Source organism: Balaenoptera musculus, chromosome 4 (genome assembly GCF_009873245.2).
Source record: "Balaenoptera musculus isolate JJ_BM4_2016_0621 chromosome 4, mBalMus1.pri.v3, whole genome shotgun sequence".
Lineage (NCBI taxonomy): Eukaryota > Metazoa > Chordata > Mammalia > Artiodactyla > Balaenopteridae > Balaenoptera > Balaenoptera musculus.
The window spans coordinates 26957180-26973382 of NC_045788.1; the positions used below are offsets into that span (position 1 = coordinate 26957180).

Here is a 16203-nt window from a genome sequence, read left to right on the forward strand (position 1 = left end):
GTGTTCTCAACATTAGGAGCTGGTGGTCTTGGAGTTCTGCTGAGGATGAAAGGGAATCTCTCCCCTAAGTTCTTATTTCCTAAACACACTTTTCCTTTCCATGAGGTAAATTGTGGGTTGGACATCTCCTCTCACTTGATTCAGTTTTCCCTACAAAACAGGGTATAAAAATTCCTTTAACTTTCTGACAGGAAGAAAACTTAGTTTCCAGCACAGGTATATATTTTGCTAAAGATTATCATATGCTTTCGCTCTTTTAAAGGAGATTCGAAAGGGAAGGGGAGGTAAATGTGTAAAGTTCAGAATATCATGTGAGTTGACTGTTCACAGTTTGTTTAAAAACAAAAATCAAATATGCAAAGAAATATATCAGCAATTTTTTATTTTAGTTATTTGATTGTTGGTAAAAATAATCTAATAGACCACTGTAGACATTTATACTCAGAATATATATGTTCTATTTAATTAACACCTGAGTGATCTGAAAACTATCATGTTCCATGAATGATAGAATACAGAACAGGAGCTAACCATTCCATATATAAATAATTACTTCAAAAATTATAACAATATCCCAGTTTTAGAGTGAGTGAGTCTTTAAATGTATCTTTCTTGGGGACAGAATCATTCATTTTTCACGAAAAATCATTATCAAAAATTGGTAATTTATAGTCTTGTCAAAATGAAAATGTTATTTATAGTTGCAGAATAGATTATAGGAGAAGTTAAATGTAGTGTGATTTTCTGGTCAAAAAAATACATTTTACTTTCCCTTGACATATGAATATTGAGTATTATTTGAATATAATTGTAAAAAAACACTGAAATTATGTTCATTTTGAATTCTTTTGAATATACGGTATTTGCAAAATAACATTAGTTGTTACATATGAAATAAATTGTAACTAGATTTAATAAAATAATGTATAAGTTTATATTAAAATTACTTTTAAAAGTCATTAATTAATTTTGCTATACAAATTGAAAATAAAGCAGAGACTGTAGTTCAAAGTAATTCATCATAGGAAGTTATGTTTAAATGTAAAAATTTCTATATCCTTTCTCCAAAATACACAATGAAAAAGAAAATGTATAAAAGAAAATGTATAAAAACATTTATAAGTAAGTGATATTAAAAATAAACTCTTTAATTTGAAAAGTAAAATCATATATCTGGAGCTTCAGGCATCACAGTGTAATTCACATATGCTATAATAAGTCATTTACATAAAGAGAAAAATCCACCCAGTTTTCTTTTACATAGTCCCAATCAATATAAGGACTTCAGATTTTCTGAGGAGATGTCAACGAATGCATTACCACACTCCTGCTCTCTGTTCACTTCTAGTCATTTCAAAAAACATGAAGTCCTAGATAAAAACAAAATACGGAAATGGGTTTTCAGCAACAAAACAGAGATCAGCTCTCAGATGCATAAATGCTAAGGGATCTGATGAAACACAATAACGTATCTGCTAAACTAGAAAAATCAAATAATAGGTAGATCTGGGAAAGGTTGATAGCTTCAGCTTTCCATTTTAATGGCAATTAAATCCTGTAATTCTATTCACATATTGATACCTGCATGAACTTAATTAATCCTCTGGTAATTTCTCTAAATTTCACTTTTTTCATGCCTCTTAGAATGTTCCTCTTTCAATCTTTCTTCCCCAACTTTGTGTACTCCTTCTCTAGTAATATAACTTGTGTTGTGACTGGAGTTCCATGTACAATTTTTAGATTGTTTCTGGAGAATGACAGCCATCTTAGAGTTAGAATAACATCTTAGAAATTTTTGGCCCAGTTTTATGATTTCTCTTCCAATCTTGTTGTCCACTGTGTTCCTCAGCTTGTCTTACTCCATCAGTTTCTAACCAGACCCCCTCCCCTATAACTTCCGTCAGATCCTGTGGATTGTACCCCTCTCACATCTATCATTTTCCTTTTTCTCTTTACAAAGAAATAATTGAATCTTTATCACCATTCACTTGCAATTGCACTATTACAATTTTACCTCTCTTCAATCCATTTTGTACACAGTCACCAGGATTTATCTTTCTAAAATTTGGGTTTATAACTATTTTATTTATACCTAGCTTAAAATTAACCAGTTAACTAAACAATTTTCAGTATCTTCCCAAGGTCTATAAGATTGGGAAGATTGCCCCATCTACCCCATATTCACTTCCTAATAACTGCACCACCACCACCCCAATCCCATTTCTCATCTATCCAAACACCCCAGACTACTCTCTCCACCCTGTACACACCGTATCTTTGGTTATGGTGTGTAAACCTTTGGTTAAACAGTTCCCCAAGTTACGGTTAAAATTTTCTTCTCATGTGAAGTAAACACTTATTGAAAACACAGTTTTTAAACAGAACTGTGGTTATATTTAAAACTTTATATAGAAAATACTGAGCCTGTCCCAAAGTAGATAGAATAGTATAATAAAGTCCCAATGACCACTCACCCAGCTTGGTTCACCAATTACTCCATCCACTGTGTCCCTCTTCCCTCACCCCCATTATTTAAAAGCAAATCTATGATACCATATCATTTTATACTGAAATACTTAAGTATGTGCCCTTAAAGAAAATGGACTGTTCTGTTTTTGTATAACCACAATAACATCATATTTTTTAAAAAAATCCTTAATAATTCATTAATATCATCAAATTGCCACTGTTCACATTTCCCTGAGTGTCTTGTAAATATCTTTTTATATTGGTTTGTTTAAATCAGTATCCAAACATGGTCTACAAACTACATTAAGCTGATGTTTCTCTTTTTTTTTTTTTAATTAATTAATTTTTTCTTTAATATTTTTTATTTTTTGGCTGTGTTGGGTCTTCGTTTCTGTGCGAGGGCTTTCTCTAGTTGTGGCAAGTGGGGGCCACTCTTCATCGCGGTGCGCGGGCCTCTCACTGTCGTGGCCTCTCTCGTTGCGGAGCACAGGCTCCAGACGCGCAGGCTCAGTAGTTGTGGCTCACGGGCCTAGTTGCTCCATGGCATGTGGGATCTTCCCAGACCAGGGCTCGAACCTGTGTCCCCTGCATTGGCAGGCAGATTCTCAACCACTGCGCCACCAGGGAAGCCCTCTCTCTTTTTATTTTATTTTTATCTTTTATTTTCCTGATATTTATTTGTTGAAGTAACTGGATCCTTTTTCTGTATGTTCTTTTACTTTTTATTTTTTTTCTGATTGCATCCATATGCCAATATTTAAGGTATTAATCTAGTAACTCCAAACCTTGCTTGCTTTGGAATCATATGATAGCTCGAACAGCTTAAAGGCTTGGATCCACCTCAGGATTTGGTTTACCAGATCTAGGTACACAGTCTTGACATAGGGAGTGTGAAAGCTACCCAGGTGTTTCTACTGTGCAGCTAAGGTTGAAAACCACTGCTCTGTCCCAGGAGTCCTTGACATCGGCTGTATGTGGAATCATCTGAGGAGCTACACAAACTTTTAATTCTGAGCTTCTGATTTAGTTAAACTGGAACATGGCCTACTACTAAAAGCTCCCTAGGTAATTTAATGTGAAGACAAGTTCAAAATCATTGCTGTATCTCATATATTTCCTCTTAATTGGTAGTTCTGTCTAAGGCTTGATTGAATGTAGATTCTTATTACAGTTTGTATTTCTGTATTAGATGATTTAATTTAATAATGAATCAGGCAGAAATCTCTTTGTTTCACTGAGACTTATTCCATTTAAACACACTGGAAGATTCAGACTCTTTTCCAAAGCACCAATTTTTTTTTTTTTACTAAAACCAGAGCCTCTCCTTAATATATAAGATCCTCTTGTTACAATGTGAAACTGCATAGACCCCCCAGGGAGAAGCTAGTCATCTGTGAACCCAGAGTAGCAGAAGAAAATGGAATTTCAGAGCTAAAATTAAATAGGACCACTTTCAATAAAACCTACAAATTTAAGATCATTTAAAAATGTAAAATTTACCAAATTATTTCAGAATGATCCTAGAGAAACCAACTATACCCCAGATTAGCAAGAATAAACTTACAATGAGGAAACATGCGCCGAGCATGACAGCTTTCATTTTCACATCAAGGTCTAACGGGAACTGGATGCCAAAGTTATCGACATCTGTAAATAACTCTCTCACAAAGCCAGTCCACTGCTTGGAAATCTTGCCAACCACATATTTATCATCAAGAGATTTAATCTAATTTTAAAAAAAGACAAAGAATTCTAGAAAACTAATAATAAAGCTGCTTTCCAAGTAGGAGTAAAATAAAACAAATATTATATTAAAATTATATGCCATTCATATCTATGAACATTATATCACTCATTACATGCATGTAGATTCCCATATCCATTTATAGATTCATTTAAAAAAAACTGTTTCTTTGGTACAGAAAACTAATATGAAAGTAGTTTAGCTGAAATATTTAACATTTTCTATTCTCCATTAAGACATACAGTAATAAGTTAGTTGAATCGAGCCAAAATAAAATTTAAGCAGGAAATATTTCTGTGATGAAATTTCTAGAAGCCATCAGGAAGGTAGTAAGTGAAACTCCTATCTGACTTCTGCTTTAACACAAGCACAGAGAGTTGATATAGGCAGAGTTTTAAAGGTGATGGGAGGCCCCATTATCACCCACTGTCAGTAAGAAAACATGAAATGCCAAGAGCCTGGAAAAGAGGACTGGCAGTTTTGAGTGAAGGTAAGTAACCAATAGTAACTTGATGAGATGCCTCAGGTCAAAGGTTGGGGTACGACTCGACAATAGGAGGAGGATGAACAACGAAAGAGGAAATGCGTATGAAAAAAAAGGCTCCAAAGTAAAGTTTTTCTAATTTTACCGTTCTGCCTGAGGAAGGCCAAGGGCCATGATAAAGAGTTGAACAGCTTATAGCCAGAGAAATGCTCCTCACCAAGTGGGCATGTGGAGGCTGAACGTAGTCCACACTTGCCAGGGTATGTACAGGCAGAGTTATGTCAAACCACAAAGAGAAGTGTCCTTTTCAGATGTGCACAAGGTACCACACGTGCTGGCAACAACCTTTGAAGACCTAGCTTAGGTTGGGACCAGCTACATAAATGTGGGCAAACTAGAAACAGTTGACTCATTTTATTTGGATGTGGGTGGTTAAGTTCTTTAAAAACTTGAAATAAACTTCTAATATGAAAAAACTGTGATAGCATGGATTACTGTTCATCAAATAGTCATTTCAGTCCCCTCCCTCTGTAAGCCCAGTATACTTTCCTGCACATTGAAATTAGGCTTGGCCTTGTGCCTTGTTTGACCAGTGGAGTGTTAGTGGATGTGACACCAGCAGAGACCTTAAACATGGCTGAGTGGTTTTGCCTTGGTCTTGCTCTCCAGTGATCAGCCACTAGAAAGCATGATCCAGGGAGCTTCTGTTGCTGAAGCTCCAGGATGAACATACCTGGAGCAGACCTGAGACCAACTGGCAGCCTAAATCAGAGCCATCTGAGCCGAGGTATATCAGTTGACCTTCAGACCCATAAGGATGAGAATAAATTCCTGTTTTCTTAAGCCACTGAGCTTTAGGGATTATTTGTTACGCTCTTGTGGCAAAACAAACTAATACAAATTCTCTATTGCACACCTTCATGTTTTATCTGCTCATAGCTGTCATGTAAGGATTTGAAGCTGGTAATAAAACCTTACATTTTATTTTTTAATTCAATTATTTTTAATTTTTGAAAAAAAATTTTTAACAAAATATACAGAAGATAATCAGCCATCATAATCCTACTACTACACTTACCAGATATTAACCCTTCCCCTTTTTGATTACTATAGCAAGAAATTTTAAAATTCACCAAAACTTTATGTAAGAGGTAGACATATAATTTTTTAAAGGAAAGGAACAGAAAAGTGAATAAGGATCTACAACTGAAAAGTCAACAGGACTAGATAATTTTTAGCTAAATTCTAGAAAATATTTTAAAAACAGAAAATCTACATAATAAAATGCTTTCAACTTCTGGAAGCAATAAACTGGTATTATATTACTATTAAATTTATAAACCTATAAATTTAATACAAATAATTGATAAAGGTGTTCTAAAAAGAAATCTATAGGTTCATCTCACAACATAAATATAAATACAAAAATCCAAATAGTACATTAGCACATAGAGCCCAGTATAAAAAATACTATAATAAAGTATAAAATACTAAAAAAAATCATATAATTCAAAAACATGAGTGTATCCATAGGTCCTGAAAAGGTATTTTATTTACTTACTAATTAAGCATTTATATAACATTTAGTATATGCTAGGCATATAAATGCTTTACAAGTCTTATGTAATTTTTTCCTCATAATTTCTCTATAGGATATATAGTATTATTACACACAATTTTCATATGAAAAAATCAAAGCAAAGAGAGGTGAGTCACTTGTCCAAGTTCACACAGATAAGAAGTCATGGAAATGGATTTCAAACCCAGGTGTTCTTCTCCAGAGTCTGTATTCATGACTGTTATGATGCTCTGCTGTTTAGAAAGTTAAGTATCAATTCGTAATAAAAATCTAGGTCAGGGTCAGCAAGCAAGGGTCAATGAGTCTGCAGCAAATTTAGTCTGCACCCTGTTTTTGTAAGTTTTATTTGGACACAGTTACACCCAATATTTGTGTATTGTGTATGACTACTTTCATGCTAAAATGGCAGACTTGAGTAGTTGTAACAATGACCATATGGCCCAAAACTCTAAAATGTTTTCTATCTCTTCCTTTACCAAAAAAAAAGAAAAAAAAAAGTATGCTGATTCTTGCTCTAGATAAAACAGGAATAGAAAAATACTATGAAAAATAGCCAGTATCCTTCTAAATTATGAAACATTTGCTGCTATTTCAATTGAAATCATCAACTTAGTAGGTGTACACAAAATTGGCAAATATTATTCAGTTTTGCTGTAAGAAGTAGGCTGGAAAAGAAAATAAGCTAATTGGCAAATTAGAAGAGTTTCCATGATTTCATTTGCTATGTGATTTTATACCTAGATAAGCCAAGTAAATATAGCAAAAGTGCCTTCCAAATTAAACACTAGAATATAGTCACAAGGCTGAATAAGAGGTAAACAAAAATAAATAGCTTTTCTCAATATTAACAGTAAGTACCTACAAATAGAAATATTCCTGATTAGTAGTGATAATGCCTGTAAATTACTTAGGACAAATTCAACAAAAGAGATAGAAGTTCTATATGGTCTTATGAAGAATACAAAATTAGATATAAATGAATTAAAATACATTACACTTTTGGGATGAGACAGGTTTAGCATCATAAATATATTAATTTAAAAAAAATCATAAACAGACAATACAATACTAATTGGATTCTAACTTCTGAAAAATTTAATGAAATGATCTTAAGGTTCACATGAAAGGAAACATCTGACAATAGCAAGAAAATATGATAAAATAGAATGATCAGTGACTGTGTGGCTATGACTAAATATAGGATACATCATTGTTACCATAACTGAATTATAAGGCACTACTGTAAGGAAAGTGGTAGCAATGCAATAGAAGAATGAATCTAGAAATTGCTTGTGGAAATTTAATGTATGTCATTTCAACTTAGAAAGAAATGAATAGTTTACTTAATAAATTATGATGACACAGTTGTCCAGCCAACTGAGATATATATTTATAAAACAATGTACAAAAGGGGTAGATTTGTGGAAAATATTTGCAGATCAGAGGACAGAAATACAGATGCAGGGTCAATGTCTTCAACACACAAACTACATTTATGAATTGACAAGAAAAAAATAAACAACCCAATAGAAAATACAGGCAACGGATATCAAAAGATAATTCAAAGAGCAAATACAAGTAGCTAGTAAACTTAGAGAAATGTTCATAATCCCTAATGGTCAGAGAATTACGTATTAGAAATAATCTTCCCCACTCCCACTTGATGATTATAGATTTCCTATTTTAGTTTGCAGTTTGCAATTTATCTAAGCTGTATCTGGGTGTCATTTCTTTTTCTTACCAGAATGGCATCAAGTCTGCAAGATTCTTAGCTATGTATCTCTTTGAATATTATATCAAAACATTCTGTCTCCTCTTTTTTTGTAACTCCTCTTTGGCATATGCAATAGTTTATTCTAGCTTCCATGTCCCTTCAAATTTATATCTTTTCCCCACCTCCTCTTTATAGTCCTAATATGGGTGATCCAGTTCACTAACTGTCTCTTCACCTGTGTCTAACCTATAGCTCATCCTTTCAAATGAGGTTTTATCAATGACTGTTCCTCATTTCTGGAGGTTCTATTTGGCTTGTTTTTATATCCTCCTGGCCTTTATTAATTGTTTCATCCTCCCCTTATGACCCTTTTTGTTTCTTTCTTAGGCTCTTTAATGTCTATTTAGGTATTTCTTGTATGATTGATTACACACTGTTCTATTATATGCAGTTTGGTTTTGGTAGATTAGTTCCTAGAACAGTATACTAATTTTTTAATCTGCTTATGTGGAGATAGGTTTGTTCTGTAGTGATAGAGGGTGACCTTGGTGATCAGTCTCCATCTAGTATGTTTTTGCATTCAATTCTCCCATCTGTATCACCACTCAAGATCAGTTTCTATGTCTTAAGATTCATGAATCATACTGGTGTTATGAATTCAGACCTCAAAATCATAGAGGGGGCTAGATTGGGATATCAGTTTCATGTAGGCATATTTTTTCCTACTCCTAATAGTCCTGGAATAAGACAGATTCCCTCATTATCTCTAAGGGATACAAAGTCTACTTGTCCTTCTTCTACTCACCCGTGGGATAATCTCATGGCTTCACCTACCATCCGTATGCCGAAAACTCTAACATTTTCCCTTACACACCTAAAAACCAACATGACTCAAAAACAAATCATTAGCTTCCCACAAATCAACTGTTTCTCCTTCAAGATTCTTACCCTGGTCAATGGCATCATCATTCAGCTTCTTAAACATCAGACATCAGACCAATAAGACTTTAGAATCATGTCTCAATTTTCTTTCTTCCTCCACTGACATCAAATCTACCACTGGGTACACTTATACATGTCTCTGAATTATTTTTCCCTTTAGAATGACTCTTCTCCATGTTCCATAGTGGTCCCTCATACTGATAATTCCTGCTTTCAAAATTTCTATTATCTAGTATATAGAAAGTGATTCAAGGTACTATTTTCTCAATTCCCTCAAAGATGTTATCTAGTTAGCACCATTCTAGATGCACAGGAGAGAAGTTAATTCATTGCCTATAATAGATGCTTTAAGGTATCCACTGAGGAGGGTTGCTGAATGATTTCCAACTTTCTTATCATTAAATATAAGAGTTTCACACTCCAGTATGACTTACTTCACCAGTATTTTTACTTATTTTACATAGATAAAATATATGTCAGCAAAACTTCCATTAATATTCCCTGAAACAACAATTACCTTTCAATCCTCTGGATCTTTTATGGGAATGATAACCCCTACATAGAGAACTATTATTATACATAAACCTATAAAATCTTTAAACATACATAGTTTATATCTCCCCCACATACTATGCATTCTTTGTAAGAGTCTTTATAAAGTCTCTAATTACATCATATGGACTTTTCTTAGGATTGCCTGTCTGCCTCATTAGACACTGAAGTCAGTGAGAGGAGTGATCCATCTTTATATATATAAACAGAGGAATTAAACATCATATGACTAGCAAAGCCAGGCAGATAATATAAAAGAATGAAGCTGGATAGTGGAAAACCTTGGCAAGTCAGGGGCAGTGGCAGAGTCCCCACTTATTTATCATAAGGGGGCAGTCCTGCTCAGTTTTAGATTTTTGTCCCTTCTGTGGAAATTGTCCAGTTTACCAGATTTTATGCTTATACAAGAGAATCATGGTATCAAGATTAAGTTTTATAATCTCTCGACTTTTAAGCATTTGCAACTAAATAATTTGGGCCATAAGTCTGGGCCCCATTTGTTGAAAAACTGCTGTGATGAAATTCCTCCAGGTAGTAAATACACAGATATATTGTGATTTCTAATAAATGAATTTAATACAAAGATAAAGGAGAGATCACAGAGAAGCATGATTAGGTAGTACGTCATATATTTGTTAAAATTCTCTTTGCATAATTGGGCTTTTTGTAGGAACTCAAAGATGTCAGAGATTTTGAAGAGGGCCTAGAGCACTGGCAGCCTGTGTTTCATGCTAAGGAAGAACCATATGCTTCGGCAATCGGACTTTGATGACAAGGTTAATGTTCCACTTAAAATGGGTAACATACGGTACCTCTATACAAAAACCACCAATGTTAGATGCTTTGTTTATATTTATTTGACTACAAATCTCTGCTTCTCTTTTTTCCATGTAGCACAATCAACACTGATGCTTAATCAGAGCAATAACCATCTCTCTGACCAAAGATAAATATGAGGGACACTGAGTCCCTCTTGAGATATCAGGACATAGGTATTCATTTAATATATCTGTAACATCCTCCCAGCTTATGTTATTCTTATACTAGGAAAGCAAAACCCATAAACGTTATCACACCTCTTACCTCAAAATCAACATCTGCACAACAGCTGCAGACAATACATGGACCAGTAATTCTTAGTACATCCTCTCTCCTCTCATTTTGAAGTGTAAACTTTGGCAGGCATGGGTGCCAGGTCTGAGTAACATAACCTACTGGTACACCAGGAGGAGCTTGGATTTCTATCTACAAAAGCAAAAAGAATATATAAATTGTAATCATAACAATGTCTAATAAGAACTCTCATTTACTGAATACTTTCTGAGTGTCAGACACTGTTCTAAGCACCACTTAACTCACTCCACATCCTTACCAAGTTGGTACTATTATCCCTGTTTATACAGGAAGTAACTGAGGAACAGAGAGGTTAATTAACTTGTATCAGATTCCCCAGCTGCAAAGTGGAAGAGATGAGACACAAACTCAGGGAGGCTGCATGCACTGTCTCCATTCTGAAGCACTGCTCTACTGGTCTTGTATATTTTAATATTTCCATACTTACAAAAAATGTCTAAATTATTAATAGCTATTTCCTCAAATTCCTTTAAAAACAGTGGTTTAAGTGTATGGACAGAGCGCTGATCACTGGGGCAGTTTTCAAATATGAGTGGCAATAGTGCTAGCATGGAAAGAAAATGGGGCCTGGAATCTTGGCTCTGAACATTAGCTGGGTGACTTTGAGAGCATCTCAACATGTTTATCTGTAACTGAGGACTTCCTAGATCTCTTTATTAAGACCAATTGTATAATGTATGCTAATGTGCTCTATAAATTGTCGAGCATATTCCATCAAACTCTCAGTTTTCCCTCAGCTATTCCGATGAATATTATTACATCTAAACTAATTGACATGGAAAACAAAATAATTCAGTATGAACAACTTCAGTTATCCTTTCAAAGTAAGAGCAGTATTAGACATCAAATCTCTACGTGCTTGTATCTTTGTGTGCTCTGCACTCACAGCTACCCGTATGGATGACTGAGTGACCCAGGCAGCTCTGGTTTCAGGCCAATGGAGATACAGGCAAAGGCCGACTTCCTATAAACACTCTGTGCCCTGGCGTCTCCCCTGAGATCCGTGTTCTCTATCAGAGGGTTGTCAAGTACTATGAAAGAGACACCTGGTCTTTATGGAGCTGACGGTGCTCACAATTTGCATACCCCTATTACAGGGACTCAAATATATTACTTTTTTTTTTCAAATGGAGAACTGAAAACACAGGAGTTGAGATTTCTCAGAGGGGGCCTCTCCTAGGTTTGCTCCTTGTAGGTTGGCTAAAATAATGAGATGAACATACGTGTTCTTTTCCTCACTCTTCTGTCCACTTGCCTCTGGGATGGCATTCGAGGATATTCTCTATGGGGCCCTCCTCTGGCTTTGGCCAGGCCCTCATGGTCATTTCAGGTGAGGAACTTGACCGAGGTGACCTATGTTCTCAGCTCTCTCTGAAGATCAAGAAGTCTGGTCTCTGAGATCTCTGATTTCACCCCCGGGGGGCACACTGCTCAGGGACATGGGGCTAACTGCTCACTCTTTTCCACCTGCCTTCCTTCCTACAATTTACACTCAAGCATAAACCAATAGCTGGTGGACCACTTTTCCTTTAAATCTCATTTGATTATATAAATTCACCAATAAGGTGAAAATTCTTGCAGAACTACTTTGCAAAGTATTTGTAAAAATTACCCTGGTAATTGCTCACTGACCTCCTGCAGGCAGCAGGGAAAACAACAGCTGGTACACCTTAGTGGTCTCTCCAGAGTTATGACTTCTCGGCCCGTATTATCAAGAATCCTTATTGTAAAAGGCCTAGAAGGCCCACAGCAGTTTCGGGTACAGCAATCAGTATCCTCTGCTGCAAAGTAAATCCTCTGTCCAAGGCTGTTCTTAATTTCATATTTGTTACAAGTTTCAAAACCTGTTAAGACTAAAAACATAAAAGAGAGAATCACTATGACTATTGTGTTAAAAGAATAATCAATCTATCCTAAGATACTACAATATCTAGTTATACCATTTTAAGATGATACTTCATATAACACAGGAGGAAGAAAAGGAAAGATGTGTAGAGATGGTCTAAACAGAGAAAAAAAGGCAAAGGGAATGGAGGAGAGGGTATTAAAGTACAAAGAAATTAGGAATTCCTGTATGAGACATGGAAGAGACAACAACTCGTATCTTCCTAATTCCATGGACCCATGTCAAAAAGGGAGACTTTGCTGTGAGGGATGGTGCCGTGCTGTCGATGGTCACAGTCGTGCTAAGTGAATGCAGAAAATGTCTACTTGTCATGTATTCAGCTATGGAGGGGAATATAGGATGATTGCTATGTTTATGCACCATATAGTATGATATTAAGTAAACTGGCTTGAGATACAGTTTTATAAACCACAGTCATGGCTTCTCTTTCTGCGCTGTGTGAAGAAGGTGTGAGAGGGCTTTCTCTCAATGCACACATGTGAAGAGGGAGAGAGTGAAAATGGAAGGTGAGGTAGGACGTCACCCTGGGCCCAGGGCACCCTTGTTTAGCTCAGCAGTGGTTGTTCAGAAGTGGGAAATGGGTATTAGACAAGGGGAAAGGCGCTTGGCAACCAAGGCTGCAAGTCGGAGGATTCCAGACCACTGGCATCCTAAGTGAACTCTGTACCTCAGCAGGGGCTAATCTCTTCACAGGGGAAACAGAGATGTGCTAAATACTGACACCCACGTGGTATCTTACCAAAGGGCTTCCCACATTGAACCACACTTTGGAAACCTCTCCTTGCTTAAAGCCAGGAGGGAGCAATTCATGGTGTCACTTGTCCACAGCCCTCATTAACATGGGTCATAGGGTATTAGAAGCCACCAACATAATGAGCAATTAAAAGAAACATAGAGACAAAAATCACTCTCTAATATTGGTGTGGATGGACTTTTAGTCAGATAGAGATGTTCTTCACATATTTTATCGCCATGACCTCCCTTAAGTATCTTTGCTCTGACTCAGGCTCTGACCCTGCCTTTAAAAGAACCACCCTTTACCTCAATATCAGCCAGTCAAATATTTCATGTGAAAAAATTAAACTGATTCATGAAATGGGATCTATTACCTAACTGTTTCATTAAGTAGCTTAATCTGAAAATTCTTCAGCTTGTTTATCTGTGTAATGAGATCAGTGGGTTTACACAATCTAAGCTTCCTTCTAGTTACTTAAAAAAGGAAAACAAATAAAACAAGAGAATTCTATGGTTATGTCTTTATTGTCTATTAAGTTTTGAATTGGGAAATGTTAAGTGCCTGTCATAGTCTCAGGTGCTAAAAATGAACTGAGTAATCTTTATTTCTTTATACTGCTCGTAACGTTAAAATATAAACCTTCAGTTGGAGACAAAAAGAAAAGAAAATTAGACATCCTTTAAAAAACTGAAGAATTTATAACTACTAAATTTGAAATTTATATTTCATGATTAATACATATATATTTCCAAATATATACATAAAACTTACAAATCTTAAAACTATAAATGGAGTGCTATATAATGTGTAGTGTCTGGTTTTTTGGTTTTTATAATGTCAAAAATAAATTCCCTAAAATGAATCATTAAAAAAGTTGAGAATATAAATTATCATACTATGAAGAGTTCCTTTCCAGAGAAAATGTAATGTAAACAAACTAATAAAAATGAGAACATCCTAAATATCGAAGTGTACATTACAAGTAATTTAAGTGTAATAAGCAACAATTATATATTCTAACCAAATACCAACCATATTTCTACAGTAGTACAATTCACATTATAATTTCTATCAGTGGAAAAGAACTTTGCAAAGATGTGAAGAGTTAATAGATATATTCTAAAATCTATTAGAGTTTTCACTGAACTCTTTATACCAATAAGGAGGATACTGTAGTGCATGAATCTACCCAGATTGCCTTTCCCCTGGCAGCAGTCCTGAAACATCTAGTGGCTTCTTAAGTTTACTTTGCACCTGACGAGCACTGGACCTAAGGAAACAGCTGTAGGAGTCAGGCCCCATCCATAGGAGCACCAGTGGCGTTCTAGGAAGTCAGGCCTCTCGGCCGGCTGGTCAACACCCTCCAGTGCAGTGTCCCTGTGCCCAAGGTGATAATCCACAGCCCGTGGAACAAAGGGTTTTATAGGGTTCCTCTGAACTCCCAAGAGAAACTGTGGGCAGTAATGTGATTTTCCAAAACATCCCCATGCATCCAAATTCAGAGTTCACTTGCTTTGGAAATGTATTTACTAAGGTAACTGAACTACTGCATGTGGCTCTGTGACAACTGCAAGGACATCACAAACTGGGGAAAAAACAGTTGAAGGGATAGAGGTTAGGCAAAGTGACAGACTCACTGAAATGATTTCTAGAGAGAAGGGGGAACAACAGTAAGTTGTTTTTGTTTTGTTTTTTTTAATAAAGGGTATGTCTGTATTATTTTACATTTTTATTTATTTATTTATTTATTTTTGGCTGTGTTGGGTCTTCGTTTCTGTGCGAGGGCTTTCTCTAGTTGTGGCAAGCGGGGGCCACTCTTCATCGCAGTGCGCGGGCCTCTCACTGTCGCGGCCTCTCTCGTTGCGGAGCACAGGCTCCAGACGCTCAGGCTCAGTAGTTGTGGCTCACGGGCCTAGTTGCTCCACGGCATGTGGGATCCTCCCAGACCAGGGCTCGAACCCGTGTTCCCTGCATTGGCAGGCAGATTCTCAACCACTGTGCCACCAGGGAAGCCCAACAGTAAGTTTTGACTGGTTTCCTTCTAAGTTAGGGTCTGTATCAAGAGGAGAGATGTCCAGCATAATAGTATTTTACCACTTGACTCCTAATTTCAAGAAATGAGCTGCTGACAATCCTTATCAATTCATTATCACAAAGAGAAACATTTGTAAATAACCAGTTTTAATATCCAGCATCACTGAAGGTGTTATATCTGTGGTTGGTGATATGCCTTTATCTGCATAAATGTCCTCTCTTCCTAGAAATATGATAAATACAATGAATACATACCTTCCAGAAGTTCAATTTGCTGATGAATCAATAGTTGATCTATCTATTATAATAAAAAAAAATTAAGCTATAACCATGTATCATATGTTATTAAGCCAAACAAATTAACATGAGTGTTCTTATATTTTAAAAGAATGTATATAATCAATTATCAACATTTATCAATATTATCGATATTTAATAATTGTTTATATTACTTGTAGATATAAAATTAAAGTTAATATATTTTTAACTGAAAAAAAAATATTGAACGTGTTCACTATTAATGTGGGCAAATTCAGGTCAAACAAAATGGACTTACACTGGAATCCCTATAAAAATTAGAAAAAAATGTACCTTCCAGAAGGGCCTAAGAAATATTAAGACCTTTTCAGCCATTTAAAGAGCTTTTTTCTACAAATCTAAACATTTTCTTTTTCTTTCTTTTGATATCATTTGTAGTAGGTGATAACTTCCCCGAACATTTTGTAAGGGCCTAATTAAAAAAAAAAAAAAATCTGCTTAGGGTATTTCTTAGAGAATTTAGGAACTACCAGAATTCTTTTTTTTCTTAACATCTTTATTGGAGTATAATTGCTTTACAATGTTGTGTTAGTTTCTGCTATATAACAAACTGAAGCAGCCATATGTATACATATATCCCCATATCCCCTC

The 16203-nt window shown here is 35.5% G+C and overlaps 1 protein-coding gene across 3 annotated transcripts in view; it reads right to left on the reverse strand.

Moving 5' to 3' along the window:
* Positions 1-365: 365 nt before the first annotated feature.
* The window catches only part of LOC118894758 (phospholipid scramblase 2), a 32012-nt gene continuing 16174 nt past the window's right edge, over positions 366-16203 (reverse strand). For 2 of the 3 annotated variants that reach the window (XM_036851275.1, XM_036851276.1), the window contains exons 5-9: positions 15550-15592; positions 12251-12471; positions 10568-10729; positions 4034-4195; positions 366-1370 (exon numbers count right to left, since the gene is read on the reverse strand). In XM_036851275.1, the coding sequence (XP_036707170.1) occupies positions 1317-1370; positions 4034-4195; positions 10568-10729; positions 12251-12471; positions 15550-15592 (642 nt within the window). In that variant the 3' untranslated portion in view covers positions 366-1316. The remainder of the gene's footprint in view (positions 1371-4033; positions 4196-10567; positions 10730-12250; positions 12472-15549; positions 15593-16203) is intronic. The other variant, XM_036851277.1, reaches the window with a different exon arrangement.